The sequence below is a fragment of the Apodemus sylvaticus genome, chromosome 3 (assembly GCF_947179515.1).
Source record: "Apodemus sylvaticus chromosome 3, mApoSyl1.1, whole genome shotgun sequence".
Lineage (NCBI taxonomy): Eukaryota > Metazoa > Chordata > Mammalia > Rodentia > Muridae > Apodemus > Apodemus sylvaticus.
This window is the reverse complement of record NC_067474.1, coordinates 133,601,310-133,623,328: the sequence shown is the minus strand read 5'-3', so window position 1 is coordinate 133,623,328 and position 22,019 is coordinate 133,601,310. Positions and strand designations below refer to the sequence as shown.

Below are 22,019 nucleotides of genomic sequence, written 5' to 3'. Positions count from 1 at the left end.
TTAAAACAGCTAGGGTGTGACAGCAAATTGGGATGGCAAATTTTATTAGGCAAATTGTCTGCAGTCTAGAACTGCATCAGGTGAGAAGACTAGGGAATAAAATACAAGAGTAAAAAACAAAAAACACAAAAACAAACAAAAAAAGATGGATTTTAGAAACATGAGAAAGAAAGAGAGAAGGAAAATGGATTTCAAAGCTCTCCTAGGGATAAGGGGAAATATGGAGACGGCCTGTTTCCTCTATGGACCCTACTGGAGATATTCTTAGTCCTGGTTACAAGTGCTCTTTCCTCTCTATGTATTGTCTTTGGTGCACCAATTTGTCCACCTGTGTCTGCCCTAGTTTCGTTGTTTGAATGATTGTTGTTCTATGTTTCATGTTGAAAAGGAAAAAATGGTAAAAACTTTATCTGCTGGCAGTTCATCTATTGATCCAGTCTGTTTACACAGCAGAGGCTGATTTAAGCTGCCCTGCATTTAGCTAGGAGTCAAGCACAGCTGGAGAAAAGCTGTTTTTAAAAGAGCCAGCAGCTTCTCAAGTTCTAGGGCAAGTAGGCTGATGGTTATTTCTCCTAGAGAAATCTCTGCAATTGTGATTATTGAGTACAAAGTGCTTTTTCTCTTGAAATTATAGCTAGAAAGAAAAAAATTGTTTCGTTTAAATTTATAAGATTCGTGTAGTCACTTCATTTTTGTTTCTGATTGCTCTTAAAGGTATAAATATGTTTTACATGTCTTGACTATAGAGTAATGGCTTATAAGTTATTGGGCATGATTAAAAATTATTACATTGGTAACAAAAATTTAGTTTAAAACTGGTAGCTCAGGGTTGGAGTTATCTTAACAACACATGGCATGACTCAACCCAGAAAAAACAGGCCTCTAAAGATACTTCTAAATTGGCATAATGTTTTATGTGATTCTTATCCTAGAAATTAGACTTAATAAGGGATGGGATTTAAAATAATGTCTCTTTAATGTGGTATTATAAGTTGTACTGCCATGCATTCAAACATAAGAACTTGCAGACAAACTTTGTAATGTGAAAGTAATACATTTGCTATTGATTTTAAAGAGAATAGATTGTTTAAAATTGGGTTTTGCTTTCCAAAGTTATAGTTATGCTCTAATATTCCAAGAGAAAGTTACAAATTACGGTTAACAACTGCCAGTGTACCATTGACTGCAGTTTTCAGTCTGATTGAAGGCTCACAATTTTTAACTTGCCCATATTTTGTAATTAAGATGATTTCAAGAATGATAAAATAAAAAACAGCTGTGGCCAGTATTAGGCCTGTTGCCACTTTTTCCACAAACTTTATTGGATACAGTGGTAGAAGCAAAATTTAATCCCCCAAGATTGAAAAGGAGATCTCAATGGGAATTTATTTGGTATCAAACAGGCTACTTTTAAACTGCTTCAAATATTTATAAATAAGACTACTAAAAACAGCTAGTAGATCTTTTCCAGGAACCCTCAAATAGCAGGTTCCTTTTGTTATTCAACCTTCATACAATGGAGTCTAGATGCAGGCTACTGCACTGCAGGACAGGTTGGGCTTGGTCTTGGGCATAGGTTCACATTAGAAAATGTAAATCTAAATGAAAAGCTCAGAGCTGCCTCAGTGGAAACTTGTGAGGCACTGCATTTGTCTTGCAATTCCCACCTAGGAAGTTTCAGGCCAAAAACAGCATTATTGACAGATCTATCCAAGTGTGGTTCAAAATTCAGTTCAAACTTAAGATCTAGGAAAGGTTAATAAGGCTATGGAGAACTTATGAAGGCATTAAAATCTAGCCTGCTTACGCCATACAAAATTATTATGGATTCAGAAGGTTGTTTTTTGCTTTGCATCTTGATAATTGTAAAACATTTATTGGCTAAGACATTGCTATAAGCTTACCACAGGAGGACTTAAACCTCTGTTCTCAAGGTGGATGCAAATTAACTGGCAAAAGACAAATTACTTTACCGATAGTAGAGAAGGCTACTGTAATCAGTTGTTTATGTTATGTGTTCACAGCCATTCCTTGGCAAAGGGAGCATTCATGTAGAGTCAGCCTTTTTCAATTCCAAGTAAAGTTTTAACATCCTACTCCAAAGATGTTGGTGTGTTGATAAAGCATTGTTGGACAGAATCATGAAAGTATTTTGAAAAGAATGTCTTAAGAACCTGATAAAACATTTGTTCTTTGTTTGTTTCAATCAGCTATCAAATTGGTCATGGCAGAGTATTGATAATTGGCCTATTACATGGCAAGTGTTTTAGGCAAAATTGATAATTGATATCCAAAAGACAAGTTGTTAAAATTTGCTTCCATGAATGCTTTTATATTTCCTATAGATTTATACATGCATCCCAAGGATTGTGAGCATTTTGCTTTTAGTATTCCCTCTATTAATTTTAGAGAGCCTGCCTATCGCTACCATTGGGTAGTGTTGCCTCAAGGAATGTCTAATAGCCCCACTATGTGTCAAGTGTATGTGGCAACAGCTCTACAACCCTTAAGGAAAAAGTATTACATGAATGATATTCTTTTGACAGCTAGAGAGGAGAAAATACTTCTCGCAGCTTATGCTGATCTTCAATATGATTTAAGGCAAGCTGGATTGATTATTGTGCCTGAAAAGGTGCAAAAAGAATACCCATATCAATATTTAGGCCATGAACTCTTACAAAAAGGAATCATCCACAAAAATTGCAAATTAGAATGGATACCTTAAAAACATTGATTGATTTCCAGAAACTATTAGGAGATATAAATTGGTTACAGCCAAAACTGAGGCTTAGAACAGGGCAATTAAAGCCCCTTTTTGATATACTAAAGGGGGGTGCTTTTCCCAACTCTCCTAGGAAATTAACAAAGGAAGCTAGGGAGCGCTTAGAATTAAGACAAAGAACCCTTGAGGAAGCTCATCTAAATTATATAGATTATTCTAAAAAAATATTGTTTTTAGTTTTTGCCTCTAAACATTCTCCCATGGTTGTTTTTTTGGCAGGAGGAACCCATATTATGGGTACAAATTTTGCAAGTTTCACCTTCCAAAATTGTATTGTCTTATCTGTAGGCAGTGGTATTCTTACTGTTTAAGGCATATAAAGCAAGCTTGCAAACATTTGGCAAGGAACCTGATGTTATGATTACACCCTATAATAAGGAGCAACTACAGATTTCATCCCAAGGTTTTGCTGATTGGGCCTTAATTAGATGATTTACCAATTGTTATTTTGATAATCATTATCCAGATAGTAAGTTGTGTCAATTTTTTAAAATTCATCCAGTATTCTTTCTAAATATTGTTTCCTCTTACCCTTTGCATTGTGCTCAATTGGTTTTCACTGATGGATCAGCCAATGGGAGAGCTGCTGTTATTTTCAGGAATGAAGTGAAAGTTATAAAAATTCCTAATTGTTCTGCACAATTAGCAGAATTAAAGGCAGTCCAATTAGCCTTGAGTTTATTCCCTGATAAAGCCTATAATATTTATATGGATAGTATATATGTTTCCCAAATTATAGAACCATTAGAAACTGTAGCTTATGTAGCTCCTGTTTCTTCTATTTATTCTTGCCTGTTGGAGCTACAAAATCTATGTCAGTGCAAACAACCAGTATTTGTGGGCCATATATGAGAACATTCAATATTACCTGGTCCCCTGTGCAGGGCAATCATAAGGCATATTTATATACTCAACCTCCATTTGTTGCATATGTATATGCAACAAATTATGATAATGCCTTGAATATGCATAATAAATTTCATCTTACTTCAAATTCTTTGAGGTTTCACTGTGATGTTACCAGAGAACAAGCTGTGCAAATTGTTACTCAGTGCCCTCAATGTGCTCAATTCATTTCACCCCCCAATTTGGGAGTGAATCCCTGAGGTTTTAAAGCAAATGATATTTGGCAAATGGATGTGACTCATGTCCCATCATTTGGGAAGCTACAATCTGTTCATGTATCTATAGATACCTTATCTGGTAAGATTTTTCCATCTGCACATAGTGGTGAAAAGGTAAAAGATGTAAAAATATTATTGTTTACAAGCTTTTGATTGCATGGGAGTCCCAAATCAGTTGAAAACCGATAATGGTCCAGCATATATATCAGTGGATCCTTTGAAAAATTTTACACAGACTTTCATATTATTCATAAAACAGGGATTTCATATAATCCACAAGGGCAAGCTATAGTGGAGAGAAGTAATCTTACTGTAAAAATTATCTTGACAAAACAAAAAAGGGGGAGCTTACCTCTCCACATGCTAGATTGTCTTTGTTCTTTATACTTTAAATTTTTTTATTAATAGATAGAGATAAGCTTTCTGCTGCAGACAGACATTGGAAAGGTGCAAAGAAGACAGAGGGACTTTTTTCCATTTAGTAAAATGGAAATAGTTATCTTCAGGAGTTTGGAGAGGTCGTGATCCAGTGTTGGTCAGGATGAGAGGTTCTGTTTGTATCTTTCCTAAAGATGCAGAAAGTACTATTTGGGTTCCTGAGTGCTGGGTGTGTCCTGTCATTATAGACACAGGTACAGACCGAAACTTACTGGAGCTTTGTGGAAAATCCACCAGTCCTGATGCCAGTGGGGATAAGTAGTACTGTGTGGCCAGTTGTGCTCACTACTAATAGGACTATGGGGAAGACTGCAGCTACATTAGAAGTAGAACAGAGTAATATTACCCTATATCTTATATTAGAGAACAGTTTATGTTTTATTAAAAATAGTAATAGAAGTTAGTTAGATAGAACTTCATTTTTTGGTTCCTGTCTTGTGCTTTGCAATGTTTCCTTGAATACTAAACCATGTGTTTTAAGCTCCATTCTTTTCTGTAGTTTGAAAAGTCTCTAATGAACAGGAAGAAGACAAGAAATTGAATTGTTCTAATAGATGGTGTGTATTGACGGATTGCCGAGAGTATGAAGATGCTGCTGTGGTTGTGAGAATTCCTGGAAGTGGGCGCTGTCAGTTTCCACCCTTGACTAGCTGCAGCACCTTTCCATGGCCTTCTCATCTTTTAGTCTCTATTTACCGGAGAAATAGAGAGTCAGGGCTGTGCTTAACAATGTTTAAGTGCTTCTGGCATTTGACAAACAAGAGTGGCCAATGTTGTGTTCTATATGTGACACTAGATGGGCTCTGTCCTGAGGCAAATCACTGCCTCTCTCAGAACCACAGTTCTTTTAACCCTCCATCCCCATGCCCAAGGCTGATTGGTCTCTACGCAGGCATGAGTACTTGTTCCAAGCTGATGTGCAGGTCAGAAGCATGAATGGGAAGAGCTAGGGTCTGCGCCATGGGACAGATGATTAGCAAAGTCACTGCAGGGGCAGGGTGGGGGCTGATTGACTTTTGGTTTGTATTGTTTATGGTATAAATACACTCATCAATGTCAATGTACTGGTAGCAACATGTGCCACCACACAGGGTCCAAGAGTGTATGCCATTCTAGTCTTTCACCAAATGAATCCTGTGCAGTAGGGAGCCTTCAGAACAGACAGCAGTCAAATGTGGTCAGATCATCCCTTTTCCTATTTTGATTTTTCAATGCTATGTGTAGATTTTGAAATATTAAGACCCATTTTTCATGCTGTTTTTTTAAACGTTTCAACTTAGTTTACCACCCACCTGAAGTAGCGGAAAACAAAATAGAATACAGGGGAAAGAGGACATGTTTAGAAATTGTTGGAACAAATCTCATTGCATTATTAGGAAATCAGTAGTTTTGTCTATAAGAATCAGCAGCGGCAGCTTGTTCCATTTGCAAACACTTTACAGATATATCAGTAGTCTAGTAGTTTTGGGATAACAGCATCTGTGGCATTACCTAGCAGGAACAGCTCAGCCTTAGCTGAAATGGCATGAGTTGGTAGGAGGAGCCAGGAGCTCTAGGGACTTCAGGAGAAGGTTTTGGCTGTGTCTCAATACTAAAAAGTCTTGAAAAGCTAGCTGTGTCAGCAAGCCCAGCCTCTGCCACTGTCTGTTGAGTCCTATTTATACTCTCTCTATACATCACATGTCTTTTATGCATCTTACTTCACCATATGTCTTAGCAGGTGAGTCTGTCTTCGCAAAATGGTATCACTGGTCTGTGTCAGTTGATATCAATCTGTCAATCAACCCAAATCTGCTGAAGGGTCAACAAGCTGCCAGAACACCACCAGAAGATTTTTGGTGAGTTTTTCTCTATAGAGTCACAACAAATGAAGCTCAATAACACATGTAAGGTGAACCAATGCATGACTGTTCTTAGTGCGGAATCCTTTATGTTTGCTTTAGCAAACCATCTTTTTACCTGTGTCTGTTTCAGTGAAAACTTCTTTCATGAGTCTGCCTTAGTGAAATGTATTTTTACCTGTGTCTACTTTAGAGAAACATTTCTTCATGTGTCTGCTGTAGCAAAACATCTTTTCACTTGTGTCCACTTCAGAAAAACACTCTTTGATATATTTGCCCCAGCAAAATACGAACTGACACAATTGACTTTCAAAACCCCCTTAAGTTTTCATTTCAGCTATGACTCTAACTGTCAGACTCAAGCATTCTGTCAAGCCAGGCACTCTATATCTGAGCTGTATTCTTAGCCACACAACTTTGATCCCAACACAATATCATTGATTATAGTTTTAATTAGCTTTTAATATTTACTGTGCTTCAGGACCAGCTCATGGTATTTCTAAATCATATCAATAGCTCTGGTAGGTAGGCCAGGCACCTGAGTCTAATCTTAACTCTGGAATATTTAGGAAGCCAAGGTGCAGGCAGAAGGCAGGGATGGGCACTCAGGGTCACTGAGAGTTAGCCTGCTCTCATACTGTGAGAGCCAAAGTTGCCCAGTAAGTCCCAACCACTGAAGGACAAAGGAACTTCTTGGAATGCTGGGAGTTGTAGTTCTTGGAAAATAGCAAGGTACATGATTTTTACTCCCTAAAGAAGTTTGTTTTACCCATCTTCACAAGATGTGATTGATCACATGTGGGCAGGAGGCATATGGACAGGAAATAGGTCAGGAAATAGGAAGTATGTTTGCTCCTGATTGGGCCTGTTAGGAAATGCAATGAAATTGTGGGTTTCCACTGGGACAATTTCCTGGGCACCCAGAGGTGAACCTTACCAGAGTCCTATTTATCTGGCCAGTATTTAATTAAAGCTTGCTTCCAATTTGGATCAAAACTGCGGGACTGGTTGTTCTCTCAGGGTTATCCTTTGGAGTCCTCCAGTGAGATGGACCATCCACTGCATCCTTCACTCAGGGAACTTCTAAAGGCCAAGCCACTCTGGGAAGTGGGCACCTTGGAATACTAATCCAAGGCTCTGGAGCATGCCTTCAGTCCTTTTGACAATGCTGTAAAGGTCATCCTCAAGAAAGTTGATAGCAAGTTTCTTGGGGTGTGTATGTTGAGTGGAAGAGACCTCCATTTGCTAAGTTTAATAGATGTCTTTTCATCCTCCTTTGAAATTTTTCTGTCTGGGAGCTGGTTCTGCCATTCCTTGACATGGGAACAGGGAGGATCTGATTAGGTCTATGCACTCCCTATGCCCAGTCCAAGGCAAAGGGAGATGATTCATGACTCACTGAATACTTTTGGTTAATTGGAGTTGAGCCAGTGTCATTAGCTGTCACGTGAGTCACTTGCTGAATGCTGATGTCAATCAGTTTGTCCAGTGTGACTGCTCCTTGTTCCTTCAGCTGGCTCAGCTAACCAGATGCTTCAGGTGAATGCCCATTGCCCAGCATTTGACTAGCCTTTCAGCCTCCCTGAGCCCTGAGAATGATGCCTTCGGTTTACCTGAAGTAGTTACAAAACAGCATACACAGTCCCTTGTCCCACAATGAGCTCAAATACTAAGTCAAAGAGAAACTACTTGGCATAGGGGAGAAATGGCATACAAAGAAAGTGACCCACATTTATCAACAGGCAGATTCACTAACTGAAAAAGCTATTCAGTATGATAGGGCACGTGGCCTGCTCTATGCAGAATAAACAGGTGTTATATATGGGATGAGGAACAGTCAGAGGGGGACCAGGAAGGGAATAATGACTGGAATGTAAAGAAAAAAAAAAGATTAAAAAAAGTATTATATGGCTCTAAAAGAAAATTATCATTTGTGTACAAACCATTCAGGATTATAATCTGACTGTATTAAAAATATTACAAAAGGGAAATCTACCATGAATGAAATAACTGGCCCCCATTCTTATTACCAGGTTTCTCCTATTATGAGTCGTCACAGGGGCATTAATCCTTCTGATCCTGTCTGGGTACCAAAAATATGATGATGATTAGTTCCTAATATACACAGGTTTCCATGACAAATTCAAGGATTTAACTCAGGAAACAACTCAAGGGAGGAATGAAAGAGCCAGAGATACCAGCATGTACCACCTGCCCAAGGCCAAGGTAATGTCCTGGGATGCTGGGAGTTGTAGTTCTTACTTTCTAAGTAACAAGCCAGAGTTTTGCGCGGGGGGGAGGGGGGGTTCTCTCTAAACAAATGAGTTTGTTCCATGTGCTCGGAATGTGCTTGATCACATGTGGGTGGGAGGTACAGAGGCAGGAAATATATCAAGATATCTCCTTATCCTGATTGGACCCGATGGTAAACAAAGTGAGATGTGGGTTTCACATTTTTGAGCCCCTCAAAAACATGCCTATGTGGTCATATCCTACAAATCCGGAGATGGTTCTGGCCTTAGTTCTTTCTCCCTGGCCAGTTTTTAAGTAAAGCTTACTTTAACTGTGGCTCAACTTTATGAATCCTGTTTGTGACAAATGAATCTCAGGATGAATAGTTCCAAGTACTCAGCATAATCACATGTAATTCTCCCAGCAATCCCAGGCAGGACGAGGTTGCTGTCGGCAGTTTACAGAAGAGAGAGCCGAGGCAGGGCCACAGTGAGTTTAAGTGAGAAAGCTCTAGAACAAGAGATATGTACTTAAGGCCTACAGTTCCCTGGGCGAGATCCCTCACTCAGCTGTTATGGACCGGCACTGCGGACCACCAGTGATGACTTGTCATGGAGGACTCTCAAAGGCCCATGTGCCTGCCCTGGATCAGGTCCTGGATACACAATCCAGGAAGGAACAGAAGTGACACTAAACTTGATGTCTCTGGGAGCCAGGGAGGGTCTGGGCCTTGAATGAGAAGGTCAGGCTTTGACTGTTTCATCTCCTTTCCCTGAGCTTCACATCTTCCCCAATTAGTTCCAAAATGGAGGTCATGATTTCTCCATTTGCCATATGTTTTTTCCTGCTCTTTTCCCCCAAGGGTCTCTTTCAATGAGTGTGCTTGTTGAGAATCCCTACTGAGAATAGAAATGGCCCTTTCTCAACTCTCCTGGGAAGGCTAAGAGAGAAGGCAGGATCATAAAGTCACAGCAGCTTGTACCACAGGGAAAAGGTTGGCAAGTCTGAGACTCAGTTTGTTGTGCAGGCTCGTCGTTCTCAGAAGACAAGCCTAGCCTGCCTGGAAACTCAGCCGACTGACTGTCAGAATCCTTGGACATGTTCTTCATTCTTGGCTGCCTCTAATATCACATCTCTGGATCCAGTTGTTTAGGAGTTTTCCTGGTTAGTCTCTGCCACAAGAGCAAGAAGCAGCCATTCAGTGACGCCTCTTTGGACCCATGAGTGGTAAGTTGGTCAGTAGACTTGGGCTTGCTGGTGTGAAACAAGCATCACATGAAGCTGAAATTAGAAGTAGCCGGATCACCACTTTCCACTGTGTATGTGTGAAGCCCCGCCCCTCGTTGCCTGCTCTTCTTCTTTCACCCTGGCCTACCTCACCCTTGTGCCCTTTATTCCTTCCTCTTCCTCCTCCTTCCTCCTTTATACATTTACTGTTTCCTGACAGTTTGTTTCCTGCCATACTGTAGGTCGGTACTAGACACAACAATGTAGTGTTGTTCTGAGCTCAAGGATCTTAAGTGAGGTGGAAAACCATAGCTCTGAGTTCAGTGATGGTCTGTTAGAAACAGCCTTCCACCGCACAGGGGGACAGCTGGATGTGTACTTACAGCAGTTTGGCTTTGACTGTGAGATGGGTCTCATGCTGCCTGGCTGTCTTGCTTCCGTGCATTATGCTACACTTCAGATTTTTGTTTTCAGCACTCCAGGGATAGGATTGTATGGTTTTTTTCTTTTTGAGGCTGAGTATTGCCAGGCACCCCACTTTTTTGTCTAGAACTCATAATCTGGCTGCCTTTGCTTTCATAATGATGGGACTGATGATCTGTTTCACCAGGCTTAGTTGGATATTGTAAATGAGGACACAGACTGCTGGACAGGCAAGTCAATAAAGACTGTACTTAAGTAAACCATTTTCCTCTGTCTCTATCTCTCTCTCTGTCTCTGTCTGAATCTGTTTCTATACTTTTTGCCAGTCCAACAATCATTCTGTCTGTTTGTGTCTGTCTCTTTGTGTCTCTTCTTGTTTCTGAGTCTCTGTCTTTCAGAGACTCTGCCTTTCTTTCTTTCTTTCTCTCTGTTTGTGTCTCTGACTCTCTCTTAAATACAGAGAAAGAGAAAATGAGAAAGACAGAAAAAGGAAGAAAGAAGAAGAAGAAGAAGAAGAAGAAGAAGAAGAAGAAGAAGAAGAAGAAGAAGAAGAAGAAGAAGAAGAAAGCTTTAACGAAAATATGCATTGCTCCAAAATATTTAGAGTTTACCCAATCCCTTCCCATTGTTTCCTTCTGCTTGTCACTACATCCCCAGAGCCTCCCACACTCAGACATAAGGGAAATCTCATCAGGAGAGCAGCTCTATGGCTAGTCATCCACCTCTGTCCTAGGAGCTCTGTACTTTACTCAACTAGACGGACACTGTGAAGACTTTGCCTTCACCTCCCACTTGAGAATCCATTTGTCATAGCATAGAAGGTAGTGACTGAGAGCCAGGCTCTAAGGCTAGACCATCCAAACTTCAGTTTCTCCCATGATGAACTTGTAATCTGGAACAAACTGCCTTCTTTGTGCCTTAGGGTTCTACATATAGATCATGGGTAAATTTCTTCATCCAGTGAACTGATATGATGTTAGCCTAAAGCTAGTGGATCACTGGCTGGAATATTCAAAATGCCCCAAATAAATAATAGTTGTTTCATTATTACAAAAGTAGGGAACCTCACATGCTGCCATACTCTATCATAGATAGTTTGTTTTATTTTATTTTAATTTTAATTTTTTATTATATTCAACACAATATATTTTTATACCAATCATAAAAAATAATGGACATGTTATTAAATGAACATAAAAAGATAAAGTATTTTTGGTTTTTTGTGCATTTTGTTTTTAGTAGAGCTTAAAATTGTGGCTCCTACTGTTGTAGAACCCCAAAATACAAACAATTGTAGATATTGGAGTTCATTGTAATAAGGCTGCACTTCAATGTCCCTCACATTACAAAAGGACTTTACGTACATAGTAGCTAAGCTAAGAGAGCCAGTAGTTCAATTGCTGTGGGGGTAGGAGGGACAGTGTGCCACTTGTCATGCTGGGTGTTGGTCTAGTGAAACCATGAAGGTGAGGGCTGCCAGTCCTCACATCCACAGGCTTTTGAGAGCTGGAAGGAAGAATTCAAGACCAGGGAAGGAATACTAATGTACAGGAAGGAAAGACTCAGAGCAGCTACAGAAGATCTGCCCTGCACTTGGTGCATCTTAGGGCCTCTTACTGACCTCTGGTGATAAAGGCTCAGGCTGCACAGAGGTTAAAATACAAGGATTTCTTTTTGTGAAGAGAGGCCACTTATACACAAGACACAGGCTCTCCAAGGTTGATGGCTGTTTCAGATCTTCTGAGGCACCTGTTGCTGTCTAGGTGAGAAACTAATGTTCATTATGGGATGAATTGAGAGTATGAGACAGTCTAGGGCATGCCATGCATTATGTGGTATTTCCAGAGTTATGTGAGATACTTTAAATAGTCACAATACTCTTTTTTTTTTATTCGATATAATTTATTTACATTTCAAATGATTTCCCCTCTTCTAGCCCCCCCACTCCCCGAAAGTCCCGCAAGCCCCCTTCTCTTCCCCTGTCCTCCCACCCACCCCTTCCCACTTCCCCGTTCTGGTTTTGCTGAATACTGTTTCACTGAGTCTTTCCAGAACCAGGGGCCACTCCTCCTTTCTTCTTGTACCTCATTTGATGTGTGGATTATGTTTTGGGTATTCCAGTTTTCTAGGTTAATATCCACTTATTAGTGAGTGCATACCATGATTCACCTTTTGAGTCTGGGTTACCTCACTTAGTATGATATTCTCTAGCTCCATCCATTTGCCTAAGAATTTCATGAATTCATTGTTTCTAATGGCTGAATAGTACTCCATTGTGTAGATATACCACATTTTTTGCATCCACTCTTCTGTTGAGGGATACCTGGGTTCTTTCCAGCATCTGGCAATTACAAATAGGGCTGCTATGAACATAGTAGAACATGTGTCCTTATTACCTGGTGGGGAGTCTTCTGGGTATATGCCCAGGAGTGGTATAGCAGGATCTTCTGGAAGTAAGGTGCCCAGTTTTCGGAGGAACCGCCAGACTGATTTCCAGAGTGGTTGTACCAATTTGCAACCCCACCAGCAGTGGAGGAGTGTTCCTCTTTCTCCACACCCTCTCCAACACCTGCTGTCTCCTGAATTTTTAATCTTAGCCATTCTGACTGGTGTAAGATGAAATCTTAGGGTTGTTTTGATTTGCATTTCCCTAATGACTAATGAAGTTGAGCATTTTTTAAGATGCTTCTCCGCCATCCGAAGTTCTTCAGGTGAGAATTCTTTGTTTAACTCTGTACCCCATTTTTTAATAGGGTTGTTTGGTTTTCTGGAGTCTAACTTCTTGAGTTCTTTATATATATTGGATATTAGCCCTCTATCTGATGTAGGATTGGTGAAGATCTTTTCCCAATTTGTTGGTTGCCGATTTGTCCTCTTGATGGTGTCCTTTGCCTTACAGGAACTTTGTAATTTTATGAGGTCCCATTTGTCAATTCTTGCTCTTAGAGCATACGCTATTGGTGTTCTGTTCAGAAACTTTCTCCCTGTACCGATGTCCTCAAGGGTCTTCCCCAGTTTTTTTTCTATTAGCTTCAGAGTGTCTGGCTTTATGTGGAGGTCCTTGATTTGGATTTGAGCTTAGTACAAGGAGACAAGGATGGATCAATTCGCATTCTTCTGCATGCTGACCTCCAGTTGAACCAGCACCATTTGTTGAAAAGGCTATCTTTTTTCCATTGGATGTTTTCAGCCTCTTTGTCGAGGATCAAGTGGCCATAGGTGTGTGGGTTCATTTCTGGATCTTCAATCCTGTTCCATTGATCCTCCTGCCTGTCACTGTACCAATACCATGCAGTTTTTAACACTATTGCTCGTCACAATACTCTTAACACATGAGTATCATCAGACTCATTTTACAGATGAAGAGACTGAACAGGTTGAGAAACTTGGGCAGAGTGTACAGACACCGAGCGGTGTGCTCACAATAACCACCTCAGCCTTCCTGCCTCTGTAGATGCCATCTTCCAGGGCTGTGTATCAGGTGTTATACATGTGGCTGTGATTCTCTTACAGACATTGTGTTTTAGATGATCCCAGGGCAGAACCAAAGTTGGGTTTCTGAGTTCATCCTGCTTGGCTTCTCCAGTGACCACACGACCAACAGCATCCTCTTCATTGTCTTCCTTCTCATCTACCTGAGCTCAGTCCTGGGCAACGGGCTCATCATCATGCTGGTCTGCCTGGACACACAGCTGCACACTCCCATGTACTTCTTCCTCTGTGTCCTCTCCCTGTTGGATATGAGCTTTGTCACCACCACCATGCCCCAGATGTTGGTGCATCTTCTTGCTTACTCTCAGGCCATCTCCTTCACTGGCTGCTGGATGCAGATGTATGTGTTCGGTGCCCTGGGTATAACTGAGTGCACCTTCTTTGTTGTCAAGGCTTATGACAGGTATGTGGCCATTTGCTATCCATTGCATTACACTGTCATCCTCAACTGGGGCCTGTGCATACGGTTGGCATCAGGGACTTGGATATGTTGTTTCTTTTCTTCCTTAGTGCATACTTTCTTCACCATGAGTCTATCATATTGTGGGCCCAACAGGGTCAACCACTACTTGTGTGAAGGTCCTTCAGTGCGTAGCCTGGCTTGCATGGGTACCCACCTCATTGAGATGCTGGACTTGGTCTTGAGTGTCTTTTTGGTCATTGTTCCAGTTTCTCTCATTGTGGCCTCCTACATTCATATTGCCAAGGCGATTCTCAAGATCAAGTCCACCCAGGCCCGCTGCAAGGCTTTCTCTACCTGTGCCTCCCACCTGACTGTGGTCACACTCTTCTATGCTCCAGCCATTTACATCTACATGAGGCCCAACTCCAGCTCCTCCCCTGAGCAAGACAAGCAGGTCTCACTCTTTTACAATGTCTTCACAGCCTTGCTCAACCCTGTGGTCTACAGTCTGAGAAACAAAGATATCAAGAGGACATTTCTCAAGGTAATGGGTTATGGCAGATAGACCATTGGACCATGATAGTGATCCTTAGTTCAACATCAGATATAATGTTCTTTGTTTAAACAGAGATAGTGCCTTTGTTTATGTGAGCAACACTGTGCATTTTATACAACATACAACTTAATAACTAGTGATAAAATTCCTGAAAGAGAGCATGCTGTATTGATAAAATGACTACACAGTTCACTAGAAAACATAAGTATTAGTGGTTCTAAATCCAAAGACTCTTGTGGGCCTCACTTTTCTTAGTGGTAGATTGCAAGCCTCCTTGTGTAGCCAGGCTCAGATGCATTCATCAGTAACAGAAGAAAAGGAACAGTGGATGAAACCTTTAAAACCTAAGCTTCTCAATAGTGATCATCTTCTCTTTGCACACATTCTTTTGCTAAGGAAAGCATCATGGTCCAACATGACAACAAGATGCTGGGATTTATTTTACTTCCACAGAGAAGCAATGAAAGTCATGTGAAAATGGTCTGGTGTGTACACTTCCTGTATAGAGAAGTGAGAAATTAACAGGAGTTTTGCAGGCTGCTGTATTTTAACAGAAGCCAACTTCATGCATGCAAGCCAGCAGGAAGCAGGTTGTTAGTGATATTGTAATAGAAACAATAGAGGCTGAGGTGCTGTAGGCTAAATAATGCAGCACAGGTTGTCATTATTAAAATTAAAACAATGGTGTGTGGAACAGAAGGGGGACAGGCTACAGATCAACTTTCTGCCCGTACTCAATGTAGTCTATGATGAAGTCTGCATTTTTTGGTTATATGAAAGTTAAAGGAGCTGAATTTCATTTCAGAACTCCCAGCTTTTGCTACAAGTGGCATGCAGCATCTGAGGACACATCTTCCCTGTGACGGCTGAGACTGGTCCTTTTCTACACTGATGTGGTGGGTATCCTCTGTCTATCAGCTCCAGAGTAGCTCTTATCTGGCTAATCAGCCAATTCATCTGTGATTCAGGCTTGAACTATTACTTTCCTAATAATGTTTCCCTTCTGATTTTCTTTTTAGCCATGTTTTGAGTGACACTGAAGACAATCCATTCATAGTTAGGATTTATTGTTTTCTTGTAGGCTTATATTACGAGAGGGTCTAACTCACTCCATCCTGGCTTGGAATTTTCAATGTATCTCAAAATAATCTTGAATTTCAGATCTTCCTCTGACCACTTCCCATTACTGTGATCATGGGCTTATGATACAAGACCTGCTGATATTTCAGTTCATGGACAATGTCCTTTGTATCACAGAGGTCTCACTGTGGTTAAATCCAACTCAGTCACATTATCTCTGTCTCATGGAAAATATTCCAGAAGTCATTTCTTGATGCAAGGTCATGAAAAATTCTATTATATTTTAAAAGTTTACTTTACATTTTGATTCATTTTGTGCATAGTATTTGGACAGGGTCAAATTTAATCCTTTTGTGTATAGATATCCATTGTATCACCATTGTCTGTTGACACCAGTACTTGTCTTATTGATTGATAGTTTCATCCTTGACTATTATTGGTTGATAATACATACTAGTGCTTATGGTGATATGGCTAACCTAATGCTATCCTGTTGTGACATCATTTTGTGTTTGTTTACACACTTAACCACCATCCTCTGCTACATATGTGGCTGGAGCCATGAGTCGCTCCATGTGTAATCTTTGGATGGTGGATTAGTCCCTGGGAGCTCTTATGTGTGTGGGGTACTGATAGCAGTCAGTTCTCTTAACCACTGAGTCAGCCTTACTGTTCTTAATTGCTAAATCAAATGGTTGTCAAAAACTCTCTTGTATGTGTTATTACAAGGTCTGGAGTATCAGATTCAATCTATTAAAGTACATGGGAGCCTTTTGCAGATGTCGTTCTTTTCTGGTTGCCATGGCTTTGAGACTGGAAATCAGGATACTCCAATCTTCTTTTTGCAAGATTGTGTTTGCCTCTTTTGAGGTGCTTGTAATTTCTGTTGAAATTTAGCATCCATTGGCAATTTCAAAAAAGTGGGAGTTGGGATTACAATAGAGATACATAGAGTCTGTAGGAATGTTAGGATGTGTTGGCATCTTATCAATAGGAATTGTATTACTAATGGAACCAGAAGGCATTATTTGACCATATGCTATCATCGCTCATGATGAGCTAGGTGGTTTTTTTTTTTTTTATCACACAAGGTCCCAAATCTGGTACACAGAGGCATGCACAACAGAATGCCAATGTGAACACACAGTTAACACTAACAGTCCGTGTAAAAACAGGAAGATTGCTAGAAAAAGTGGACCAAGTTGCTTCTGCTCATTGTGTAATCAGTATTCTGTGATAATATTTGTTTATACAAAGTTGAGACAGGAGATTCTCTGGATTTAAATAAGGTAGGAGGGCAGAGAAACCAGCATTTGAACAATAAAATAGTAAACTTTCACAATGTGCAAAAACATTATGCATATAAAACACAAATCTAGAAAACATTTTGAAGTACTCACCTTCTGAAATGAGCCAATTCTCACATGGTCCATTAATGAGGTATTGTCATCTGGGGGTTAATTAGGGAGTCCCTGCTTGTAAGAGCTGTGGATCTGCTGGCTTCACCTTTCTCAAAGCCCTCCATCTTCTCCTTCAGGCCTGTTGGTCCCCCTGGTGAAGAATGAAACCTCTCAAGTTTGACTTTTCCTTCATGCTGATTTCAGGATAATCTCATGATCACCATGGGTTGGGCCCAGCTCTGAGCTGCAGGAGAGATTTTTGGTTAGAGCCCAGGTCCAGCCAGTAGTTTGAACCCACACAAGTAAGCATGGATAGGCATGGCAGAGTCTGTCTCACCCATGATGCTAGTGGTCAGGCCCTGGAGTTGGTTCTACCACTCACTAGGTGGGTGACCTTTGTCAAATTGCTCTTCTCTTCTGGGTCCTTGTTCATTATCTGGACATGGGCAGAGAAGGTCATGTTGACACTCTTTTTGATGCTGTCATTAAAAAGGAAACCAGCGTGTGCAGTCTCTGGGAGCAGTCCTGTGGCTGTGTCATACCTGCCTCCCTTTTTGAGACCTTACTCTGTAGAGGAATTTTAATTTTAATTGATGATCCAAAGATAATCAAGTTCTGTGTGACCCAGCTGGAATGACAAATGTTTAATCCCTCTGCCTGGAATAACACCAAGCCCTTACAGCACATCTTTAATCCCTAACACTCACTAAAGTATTCATCCATGCTTGAAGGTGATGTCTATTTGAGTGGCGGACAAATCATGAATTAGAGAAAGATTTGACAGAATGTATCAAAGTTAGGATCTGTCCAGCACAGGAAAGAGAGGTGACTTAATAGATCAGTGCAGAGAGAAAGACAGAGAGACAGACAGAGATAAAGAGGAGGCAGTTTTCATGGGACAATTTTACAGGACAGTTGCAGATGAAGAGAGAATGAGCCTGAGAATAAGAAGAATCCAGAAGATTACAACAGATTGCCAGACTTATTTTGAGACCAAACAGAGCAATTCACCAAGAAGACAAGAGAATCAAATTTCAATCTCTCACCTTGGAGAGAAATTTGGGCCAGAGCAACTGAGTTGAATTAGCTAGCTAGAGTTCAGAAAGTGCTTGAAAATTGTGTGAATTTAGCAGCAAGCCCCTGACATTACAATTTCATCTGAGGAAATAATATTTCCTCATGTATACTTTTAACACTCAGAAAGGTATAACATCCCCCATCTTCCCATTTTTTCTTTTCTCTTTCTTTTACAGGATCCCAAGTACAATTTCTGAGAGTTGGGCCCTTTTCACTTTATCAAGTACTATTCTTATCATGTGACTGCCTTTCTGCCATGTTAGAGACATCCATATCTACTTTCTCTCTCATCTCCTTATAAATCTATAATTAAATCTTTATGAATAAAACCAACAGAGCCAGGTGGCTGTATCATCCTACCTATGACACTCAATCAGTTCTGTCTGCTTCTCTCTGAACCTCTGTCTCCATATTGATCCTGTGTGATAAAAGTCTGCCTGGACTCCACTGCCTGTGCAGAGCTCATGGGGGTCCTCAACACCAGTGAGAAGAGTTGGGGTCAGAGCTGTGGGACAATGCTTAGCAACAGCCCTGCAGGGCCAGGTCTGTGCCATGATGCTTCTGATTCATGCTGATTGCCTTTACTGAGGTGTAAATACGCTGATCATAGTCTAAGTCATGGTTGCTAACACACCACTGAACAGCAGCAGAGATCACATTATTTAAATCACACAGTATTTAAACCAGAAAATGCACCACACCAGACAATGTCTAGAACACAGACCACAGGAAAATATAGTTGATCATCAGGATGTGAAGATTTTTGGAGTTGGTTTATTTTGCCTTTTTTAAAATGTTATAAATCATACTGTAACCTTAAGCATTCTCTTTAGATTTTATATAGCTGAACACCATCCTAAGCTTGTCTTTTATTCTAATACAATTTACTTAACTGTTGTTTATTTATTTAATTAACTTTTAATATTTGCTGTGTTTATGGAGCACCACGTGGAAATTTCTTTTTGATCTTTTTCTTTCCAAACATGGTTTCTCTGAGTATCCTTGGCTGAATGGGAACTTGCTCTGTAGACCAGGCTGGCTTTGAATTTATAGAAACCCAACTGCCTCGGCCTTCTAAGTCTTTGGATTAAATTCGTTCACCACCACTGTCCTGTGCTCACAGGAATTCTAAAACCTTATCACTCTAACCAGGAGGACTACATATTTCATAGTTCTTCTTCTGTTTTCTTAGGAATCCGAGACTCAGACAGAAGGCAGGGATGGAGACTCGAGGTCATGGACCACAGGCCAGGACTTGCGGCAGGTGCAGCACACCATTGCATTTTAGTTTAGCAAGCCTGGAAGGGAAGAGGTTACTACTGGAATTCTATAGAAGAGGAAGCCAAGGCAGAATAACAGAAAGTTAAAGAGAGCATGCTCTAGAGTATGGTCAGAGTTTGATTTTTTTTTGTTCCCCAATTTTTATTTGCAGCCAAGAGACATGAGCTCTTTGGAGAGTTTCCTCTGTCCACTGGCATTGGGGATGCTATGTTGACTTCCATGTTGCTGTTTTTTGGGTGATTCTTTTTCTTCTTTGTCTTTGCTTGAGTTGTGTCCAATGCCACATGCATGCTTGAGCACTGGGGTAATCACAGGATGCTACCAGATCTTCTATAATTCTAGATATAGATGGGTTTGAGCTTCCATTTGCATGCTAGGAACCACACTTGGATCTCTGCCTGAGTAAGAAATGGTCTTTTACTGAAAGCTACCCTCCAGCCACCATTATTGTAATGTCTTCATAAATACCAGAGTATCTGAGTAACTTGCTCACATATAAAGCAAGGAGGAAGGACTTTGGTTTGCCCCAGTGTCGTTGAGGAAGTTAAAAGAGTGTGATTGAAACATGGTCTCATCATTGCTTGTATGGACTCTGAGTTTGGACAGCAAAAGGAAGCAAGATGAGAACTTGTAGACTTGACCTGTGTATCAGGTGACCAGGTTCCATCTCATGTTCTCTTAGCTGTGCTTATTCCCCAGTTAGTCTAGACAAGGGAAAAGGTCACCACCCTCACCCTTGGGCTGTTTCCTACTGCTCTGCCCCAATGGTCTCATCCACAGTTCTTTTGTTTACAGTATCCTGGGAATCATCTTAGCATCTCTATTGGGAACAGAAATTAGCCTTTCTGTGCTCTCCTGTGGAAGCTAAGGGAGAAGGCCAGGTCATAAAACCTTAGCTGCTGGTCCCACTGAGAAGAGGGGTAGATGTCTCAGCTTGCCTTTGTTAAGCAGGATTTATAGACACAACCTTCAGGAGCCAGTGTTGCCTGGTACTTGCAGAGGAATTAATAGACTTAACCCCTCAAACTCCATAGCACCATGAAAATTTACTGGAGACTCTGCTGTCTAGCATGCTGTCCCTCTCAACTCTGTTCCATTAGGAGGAATTCCCCTTTAGCCTTGTTCTTGTAAGACCAAGAAACAGTCACTGAGTGACACATCCCTGGATTGAAAAGTGGTAAGGTGGTCACTGGTGTTTGGCATGTGGGTGAGGTCAGACATAGTATGGACTGCACATGAGTAGCAGTCAAGCTATCCATCTTCTCATCCTCTGTGGGTGCATCTCAAACTCCCAGACCTCTTCCCCCTTTGCTGGATTTTCTTTCATCTCTTTCTCAACCTTCTTTCCTCCATCCTCTCTTTATTATCATAATGAATATTTACAGAGAGTTTGTCTGTTTTAAATCATGCTGATAAAGAAAGAATATGGAGGCCTGAGATGAAACATCTCAAGCCAAGCAAAAGCCCTATGCATGTGAGAGCTGTGCTGGCCATTGTCTCTGAAGGTGTCTTCCTACACCTACACATAGACACAGCTTGATGTTCTTTGTTGCCATGGGCATTGCCATGATGGTTTTCTTTTTTGGGCTGAGACAATATAAGCCTGCTGTAGTATAACCTGACCTAAAACTCATGATACACTGCTGGATTTCTTTAGACTACTGATCCTAAGCCTTCCAGAGACTGGCTTTGTAGGTTGGAGCTACCATGTGTAGCATCATCTAGACTGGAACTCTGTCCAATAATTTGCAGTAATGTGCTCACAGACTTGGCTCAGCAGACCTGGTGGAACACTGTAAGCTAAATCACAAGCCACTCAGCTGGGAAAAGCTAAGTATTGTGGATGACCAAATGATCCTACCATGCTGCAAAAGCCCTACCTCAGACACTCTCTCCAATGGATTCTTCTATTTTCAGTGCACCCCAGGGCCTCCCACACTCAGGCCAGAGGGAAAACTCTCCAGGAGAGCTGGTCTGTGGGTAGCCATCCAGCTCTATCCTAGGAGTTCTGGTCTGTGCAGAATCTCAGTGAGCTCAACTAGAGGACACTGAAGGCTGCATTCTTCACTTCCTGCTTGAGAGCCTGAGTGCCAGAGCAGAGAAGGCAGGGACTGAGAGACAGGCTCTGAGGCTGGACCACCTAAACTCTGACTGACATCTCTCATGCTAAGGTTGTCATCTGGACCACACTGAACTTTCTAGGCCTTAGGTTTCCATCTACAGCACACAGGTAATGACACCTATTTCAATGAGTTATGATGTTAGCCTGAATTTAGGGAAACAATGGCCAGAATATAGAATTTAATCAAAATTAATATTGCTTATTTTTATTATTTCAAAGGCTAAGGAATCATCCATTCAGTCATATCCTATTATAAATAATTCTTTCTTAGTGGTCTTGGAATGCAGTTAATAGGAGAGGAAGAAACACTCTTCTAGGATTCCTCAGACTGTAACCAGCCAATGAACAGGAAATACAGGATGTATTGTACTTGGGTTAGGGTGGGAGGTGGTAGCACAGAAGGGAAGGCTTCCTGCTGAGCCGTGGCCACAGGGTGGGCAATGGTGCAGGTGCTGGTTCCCCTTCCATGGGGAGAAGCTAGGCAAGTGCCCTAAGGTGAGAGAGAGGCTGAGGTGTACAGGACACAGTGTGCTTGCGTGGA

General features: G+C 41.0%; 1 protein-coding gene across 1 annotated transcript; it reads left to right on the top strand.

The window, feature by feature from the left end:
• Window positions 1-13,594: 13,594 nt before the first annotated feature.
• On the top strand, window positions 13,595-14,527 carry LOC127680073 (olfactory receptor 2A12-like). The gene has a single exon (XM_052175654.1). It carries the CDS (start codon window positions 13,595-13,597, stop codon window positions 14,525-14,527), a length of 933 nt encoding a protein of 310 aa, XP_052031614.1.
• Window positions 14,528-22,019: the final 7,492 nt, after the last annotated feature.